The following is an 8596-nucleotide window of genomic DNA, read 5'->3' as shown; positions in this document are numbered from 1 at the left end:
TGGCATGACAGTAATTTTTAAAAAATATTAATTTTCTGATATGCTTTTGAACTTTCTGTTAATTAAACCTGAACTGTGATTTCCATATATGTAAATGCCTCCAATGCCAGCAACCTTAGATGTACACAGCATGAATAATTCATAATCAAAACCACCATTGTATTCACAGACAGGAAAGGAACACTCAGGAATTAGCACCATAAATCAGAACAATTTGTACTTAAATGTACAAAATGTTTATTATTGTTACAATCTTATTTCAATAAAATAAATACTGGAGATAACAGAATTTCACAGTGGCTGTGAAAATGTATTTACATAACTTCCAGTCAAATCAGGTCAAACTTTATTATTTTAACAGATAAATAATGAACATGACTGCATTAACTACTTGTACAAATCCTTAAATACATATACACAATATATTACAAATAAAAATAATTCTGGTCAACATGAGGGAACTGACAAGCAACTGTATCATAAATATATCGAAGAAATAAACATAATGTACAAAAATAAAGTCACACACACACTGCAATATTAATACTTCATTATTCCATACACATTACTCCATCCTGGTTACAACATCCCAGCACACTTCTAGTATAAAAATCTAACTTTTTTATAAAAAATGGTGAATTACAATGAGATGAGTGAACATTATAAATTACATACCATTTGAAACTGTCTATAGTAACACGAAATGAAGTAGCAATACCTTTTACAAACACTTTTATAAAAAAATCACATTTACGAAGAGAGACTGATGCAAAAATAACTGAAGTTCTCCCATTCTATAAAATACTTCCAGCTTTCACTGTCTCAAATATTGGTCAGATGACAGTTTCTTTGGTTTACTGAGAGAAATTTCAGTTGGAACCATTCAAGATATGGAAAGCACATAATACATAGACATATATCACACTTTCATGCAGCACAGGACAAAATACAAACTTATTTGAGTATGTCAAATGCACGAGTCTTCCTTCTGCTGAGATTCTTAGCACCAGCCACTTTGACCATTAGTACTTCCAGTGCCATAAAATGCTTTTGTAATATTGTCCAGAATTTCAGAGCTCTCAAATCATAACAAATTTTCAAATATTACAAACAATGACTGGTATAGCACATTCACTGCATTGTTTATTTCTCTCACTCTTCCAGTTTTCTATTTTAAGCTGCTGCAATGTTTGAACAGTTGAAGCTTTAACAACTATATAAAAAATACAATTTATCATTCAGTCATGCTATGACCATTTTTTGGGAAAACATATTTAAACATTACATTCAGTATTTAACATTACCACACTTTTTGAACATTAGTTCAAGGCTGCCATTTCCTTGGGTGAAAATCCTAGATAGATTATTAAGGAGAGAAAAAGCAAAAGAAATTAGGATAGAGCTGCTCAGAAGATACAACAGTCAAGTGCACTTTAAATCACATTTCTTTGGTTGTATGCTATGTTTCAAACTGCACCTCCAGTACAAGCCCTATACATAATGTACAGCTTGCATCAGTATGGTACAATGCTTTAACACACTTGGAGCTGCGACAGCTCGAGAGTAATACCATAATATATGTTACACTATAAATGTCTTAGCTCTTCAAGTGGTGGTGAGCACTTGTCTTCTGCGCTTTCTTCTTGCGAGCTGCCAACATATCGTAGAACGGATTATGGCTGATGCTTTGCCTATAGCAGAAACAAACACTCGTGACTCACTGCTGGCCGCCACTTCATGTATTGTGGCTGATGCTTTTCCTATGTTGGGAATAAGGTTTTGCTTTATTTATTCAAATTTTTTTGTTTTATTTGTTTTTACAGATTTTGTGAATCAATCACAGATGTTTATTTTCAAGTGAGTTATTTTATTAAGACTGGTGGTGTGTCTTGCTGTTAAAATCATGTCCTCCAGAGGACTGAAGTACTTGCCTATCTAGAGAATATGATTTCATGCAGGGACCTACCACACAGTTTCAATATTAATAACATTACCTGAAAGACATCTGTGATGCAGACATAATATGAACTTTCCGAAAATATTTACAGAGGCATGCATGTGCCTGGTAAGCATGCACCTTACAAACATCAAATTCAAATTCCCATTTATTATAGGAAAGTGAAATATACTTAAGAATGATCAAAACAAAAAAATTTAAATAAATAAGCATAACCATGAGGCCAACATGCGAACATGCATCTTCACACAATACTTTATACACTCAGGATAAAAAAGAATTAATAGAACTTTTAAGAGACTTCAAATGAAAAATATTGAAATCATCAACTACACAGAATTTAAATTTAGACTAAATAAATCTGAAAAATCTCTACAAACACTATAAAATGTTGCTATTTAGTTAACACTGCAGTTGAATATGTGTTATATTTTACTGTGCTTGGTAAACTACATTATATTTTATATAATACTACTGTTCCCACTTAATTATACTACATTAGTAAAAGCCACTGCAGATGAAACATATGAATGAAATTATGCATTATTCCTACAACAGTATTGATTTTATGAATAAACTAATCTCAAAAGACAGAACAGCAATGATCTGCGCAACCACCTTCAGTGAGAACAACATACACCAGTCAACATGTCTAACAACCACCACCCCCCCCCCCTCCCCACCTCCCCACCCCATATCCCTTTCCTAAGAAGAAACCAAACAAAACATGGTAGATATATGAGAAAGTTATGTTTATTCAAAATATGCAAAGAGCAGATTAAAATGATATTGAAGACAACATACAACTCATTGTTTTTCTAGTATTTCAGTCTTATCTATACAGTTCTGTTTATTATATTGGATACTTCTCATTTAGTATACCCACGTACTATTTTTTCATTTACCATTTTACAATGTTCTAGTAAATTGTGAGGTAAATCTGCCCCCTCCCCTCCCAACATCTTTACATACCTGTAGTCTAAGAACAGAAACCTTTATTTAGCTTATAATTTGGAGCAAACATACACAAAACATGTTTTAATCTTCTAGTTTCATGTTGTCTTCATTACATTAAATGATCATAATATGAATATTGGCAGGGCAAGTCCCTTTTGTAGTATGGCTAATTTGCAATTAAAAATTTTCCTATCCATACCCAGCTGAATAACTGTGCTAATAATGAACTGTCACATTTCAAAAATCCAAGTATTGTTTACAGAATTCTGATCTGACACTGCCAAAAACTAAACATTGCTTTTATGCTAATAAAAGTGTTTCTAGTATAGGAAATTTCAAGTTAATACACTCTGGAAGAACAAAAAGTTAGTTACCTTCACTTTTTGAAACTTAATAATTTAAAAAAGAATACTCTTTTCATGAGTGTTGCACATCACTAACAAAAATTTAAGCAACTGCTTAGGTTTGTTTCCACTCACTATACTATAAGTAACATACACAACATCTTTGGATATTTACTGGTAAGATCATTGAGTACTGAAAATTATGACTCCTAAATCTTGAAGTAGTGGCTTTCATCCTTACAATGACAAACTAACATTTCTGCTAAACAAAAGTTGTTTAAATGTTCAGAAACTGGACAATACATTATTTTTAAGTATAGAGGTCAATAATGTTCTCTCTATGTGCACATAGCCTGCAACAAAGTAAATTCACTGGCTGCAGCTATTAGGTCTTGCTAAAGTAAGCCTAACCCCTGCTCTCATATGTTTAAACATGACCTGCCATTTCTTAAATGTGATTCATCTAACAGCATGGATATCCTCCCTACGAAAACACTAAATTGAGCCTAAATAACTGGTAGTGCTCTTTGAAGTATGCTCCACAACTATCTCCATTGTGCAATAATTCTCTCTCTATACTCCCAACATTGTGATAAGTAATATTACACAGTTTTAGAAAAAAAAGTTTGCAGTAATGCTGAATGACTGCTTTATACAAGTAAACTGCACTAATCACGTCATTAAAATTTTGGTTCTTGTACATCTGCGACAATGTCAGTGAGTAAAATACTAGCTCATGTACAAGTTACAAAGGAACACCACTGTGAAAAAAAAGTTTTCAGAGACTAATTTTATGCTGCTTCCATAAGACTTCAATTCATAATTACGAAAAGATTACATTAATGGCACATGCTTTTTTTAAATTAAGGACTTAATTAGCACAATACCCATGCTAAACATCAGAGTGACTAACTGTTTGCAAACCATCACGAACAGTAACATTTCTACTGTACTTTGTATACCATAATGGACAAACACTATGGCATCCTTTTCTGGTTAAAAAAAGAAAACTTACAGCCTAAATGCTAAAATGCCACCTTCATTCAAAATAGTTATGGCTCCAGCACTCACTAGGACAATTTAATCAAAATTAAACTTTGTGGAATGCCTAATAAAATGTACCCGTTACTTAAAATATAAAACAGTGATGAGAGAAAGAGAGCAGGGGCTTGGAGGACTAATAAGGAGGAAAGTTCATAAAATTTTTTGTATGTTCTGCTGAACATGCTATTGTTTGTGACAGCATGACAAATGCAGGTGACAGATTTTTTTATTATTCCAAAAACTAATCACCTACCCTTTACTCCATGGGAGGACAATTTCACTTTAGGAAGAAACAGGCCCATAGACGAAAACCTTGAAGAAAATCCTCGTACATTAGGAATCTCCATTTGCAGTAGAATCACCCATAACTAACAACAATTGTATAAAATATACAAGCTTTGTTCTCAGAGGAATACACTCCTATAGGGTCTGCTGCAACATTTCACTAATACTGGAAGTCTTCAGTGATCTCCATCTGTACAAACTCTGAGATGCACCTATATTCTGAATAGCACCACTTGCCTTTTGAGTGTAATATGATATTTATACCTGCATGTATGAGAGCACTTCCACCTGCAAATGTGTTAGAGAGAGAGTCCAAGCACAACTTTTCTACTGCTACCATAACCACTGATGTGGCAGCTATTACTATTAATGCAAACTAATAATTTACACATTAATATCTACAATGTCATGTGCAGCCTAATATGTACAAAGCAACAAATGTACAAAGAATCCACACACTGTGATTCAACTACAATTACATTAAATTGTGATAGTCAACATCCTCAACAAACAGAAAAAGCAACAGGCAATAACAAAAAGGAAGGAAATAAGGAATACGTCATATCTGAGCAGTATTATTGTTCTTTAATTACACAAATTCATCATTATCACAACAAAAACACACAAAACTTGGACAGCACAGGAGGAATTTCCAAATGAAACATGATCTACATGTTGCAGCAAAACTGTGAGCAGTGTGCACTGTGACTATAAAGAGAGTGAGCTACTGTTACAAGAACACCAAGGGCACACAAAATTAAAACAAAACAAAAAAAAAAAATTCACACTGGAATGATGTTACAGGTATGACTCCTATTTAAGCCTTGTGCAACACATAGCTACATATAATGGTCGAATACCTCATTTGAGAACTGCATGTATTCGAGACCTCCATATAAATTTATAATTTCTCTCAACTAATCAGTAAACAAAAAATTCTTACACAAAAAACTGTAGTTGGCATTATGCTAATACATGCCTCATTTCAAAAAATCTGCACTCTTTGGGAAAATAATGTATTTTTATATTAAAATATATGTCTTCATAGTTAGGGTCTAAGTGGGATAGTGAAAAAATAGTAATCATGTTGTGTGGCGACATCCTCAGTTCCAATGGTTTTACCTCACAGTAGAGACCCATGCCCAAGAACAACCATCCTACATCTTTTGATTTACATCATCCATAACAAACCAATTGATTTAAATCACCACCCATAAGAAACTATTCTGTTTGCTACAATCATTTATCACAATTGTCCATACTATTAAATTACAACCAAGATCTATCATTCGTGTGTTGGAGAAAGGTGGTGATCAACTACATCCTCTAGAACCTTCATAATAAACACTTTCTGAACACAATGTAAGAGCACTCTGTAGTGAGTACGATGATCACTTCATGCAGTTACTAAAGAATGTCAAACATCAAATGCACCTGTAGCACAAAGATAGGTACTGCAGAAGAGCAAGAAGAGAAGCCGTTGATAAAACCATACCAGGAAGAGAAAGAGGTTACTGAGGTGTCAGCGAATGCATCTATAGAGAGTCAATTTTGCACTACAGGAAACTGCAAAGGATGGGATGGAGGAAAATATAAAATAGCGACACTTTAGAAACACACGACATATTCGAGAGCCTCATTGAGTACTGTGCAATTTTTCCTGCAACAAGATATGCTGGTTTAGTCTGAATGGAGCAAAATACAGCTTTGTTTGCTGTGGAACTGTGTTTCAATCAAGCATTTTTATTTCATATCGTCTGGCTGACAAAAAGGCAGTACAAGGAGCATTATATTATTGTGGTACATGCTGCCATTCCCTCCAGCTGTTATTGCCAGTAGATGAATCGTGGTTATGTCACTGCTGCTTTATTTGAGCAGATCCTCATTTGACCTCATGAGACAGTGCGCACCACTTCAGACCTCCCTACCACAGAAAAAAATCTAAAGAGGTACTGGGATTCAAAATGGAGCCCTTCTGCACCAAAGACAGCAATGTCAACCATTTGGTTATGGAGGTGGTTGCATTACCAAGAGAAAATAATAGGTTCAGCCAGTATTATGCCATTAAATCCAGACATTATTTTGGGGTGGTACATATCAATGAGTTATAGCCCTTGCAAGACTGAATACTGGAACCTATGGAAACATTTGGTGGGTACATATAATCTGTTTTCCTGGACATAAATAGTTCTCTCATATTTCTGGAAGCTATAAGCTAGTTTCCTATTTATCACCTATTAATATGGTAATATCAGTCATGTATGAACAAACAATTTAACAGTGATCCGTATTAACTGCAATTTACTCAGCGTAACCTCCTTAATGCTCTACAACTCAAAAACTTAAGTTTTTAAGTGCACTATTTTAAACAATGCCTATCTTGCACTTAACTTCATTCACTACCAGTCTCACTAAACAAACAAATTTTTAGACTCCCCATTATATTAGACAAATAACAGTAGTGGCCCAAGCACTGACCCAAGATATCACCAATTCATCCGTGCCCTAATCACACACCACCTCGTAGCTGCTCTCATTACTGTGGAGAATGACTTTTGCTGTCTGTTCTGAAAATGTGACAGGAACCAATTGGGAGCTGCTATTCGTATTCCATAATGGTTCAACTTCTGCAGTACCATTTTGTGATAAACACTACCACATGAGTCAGTTAAATCAAAGAATACACCTAGTGTGCACAGCTTTCTCTTTGATCCATCCAATGCCTCATAGAGAATATAATGTTTTCAATTGTTAAACCTTTGCTGAAACCAAACTTTACATTTGACAGAAAATTATGTAAACGAGAATAATCAATTACAATCAGTTATACATACAGCATCTCAATAGATTTTGTGAACACTTAGGGCATAATAATAGGTCCAAAATTGTCTAAATTATTCCTCTCTCTTTTTTTATAAATCAATTTTACTAGTGGCTACTGCAATTGTTCCAGAAACTGACCATTCCCAAAGTAAAAATTACAAATGTGGCTAAGTACTATGCTATCCTATGCAGCCAAGTGGCTTAGTATCCTGCTATATACACCATCATTTTCATTTTCATGGATATTCTTAGTCTTCAGTGATTTTGCTGCCCAAAAAGCAAAACTCATTACAACTTTTAGTGTCTCATTTCCCAATCTAAGAATGATTGATGGATATGTTGGTCTTGGCACCTGACAGCAAAGTCTTTAGCACCTGTGTTTGAGATGAGTGTCAGTAAAATACACTAAACAGGAGAATAAAAACAGCATGGAAAATGAAGGTAACAAAAGTTGGAAAACTGCGTGTGTACCCACACAGAAGCATGGAATGAAGTACTGCACCAATATTAAAACATAAGCTAAACAGGAAGAAAGTGATATGAGGAGTTAAATCAATACAGCAGGTGGACATGGCAGGCTGATCACAAGCATAGAAGAGTATGAGCCAGCCACTCTGCAACACACACAAACCTCCAGCCTAAAAGCTTAGGCCAGTGTACGCACATCATGAAACTTTAAAATCTTACTCACACTCATCTCATCATCAGCTAAAATAGAGGGCAAAGCCCCAAAGATATTTGCTTCTGCCCTTGCATCACAGTATACAAAGCACACTTAAAATATGACGTACAGAGATTTGCACGCCACAAGCATCACAAAATTGGGGATCCTCTTACTGTAGTAAAAAATAGTGTAGTAGGGCAATGCCCCATCAAAGACATGTGAGTCACTTCATCCCACCTCAGCAGATAGCTGACTTCACCAACTGCAGCTAATTGTACGTTACCACCAGTCATTCTTCATCCCACAACTGCATGAACTTCCTATGCAGTGCACGAAAGACAGCCCGCAAGGGAATAGGACACTGTTCTCTGCATGCAGGCCTTCCTGGTAGCCATATCAGCCTGTCCATTTCCCATATTCCTACATGCTCTGGCACCCAGCAGAGTGACACCTACTTTCCTTGCCTTTGGAGCAAGTATAGTTGGTCATATCAGCTAGGCCATCTTCTCAGCTGTGTACAGA

The 8596-nt window shown here is 35.1% G+C and overlaps 1 protein-coding gene across 4 annotated transcripts in view; it reads right to left on the bottom strand.

The window, feature by feature from the left end:
• Positions 1 to 220: 220 nt before the first annotated feature.
• Positions 221 to 8596, bottom strand: part of LOC126337024 (cytohesin-1) — a 211468-nt gene continuing 203092 nt past the window's right edge. For 2 of the 4 annotated variants that reach the window (XM_050001300.1, XM_050001298.1), the window contains one exon: positions 221 to 1691. In XM_050001300.1, the coding sequence (XP_049857257.1) occupies positions 1598 to 1691 (94 nt within the window). In that variant the 3' untranslated portion in view covers positions 221 to 1597. Of the gene's footprint in view, positions 1761 to 8596 lie in introns of all 4 variants that reach the window. The other 2 variants (XM_050001301.1, XM_050001299.1) reach the window with 1 other exon arrangement.

The sequence above is a fragment of the Schistocerca gregaria genome, chromosome 2 (genome assembly GCF_023897955.1).
Source record: "Schistocerca gregaria isolate iqSchGreg1 chromosome 2, iqSchGreg1.2, whole genome shotgun sequence".
In the NCBI taxonomy this organism is placed as follows: Eukaryota; Metazoa; Arthropoda; class Insecta; order Orthoptera; family Acrididae; genus Schistocerca; species Schistocerca gregaria.
Note: the sequence above shows the minus strand (reverse complement) of the source record. Positions and strands in the feature narration are given on the sequence as shown.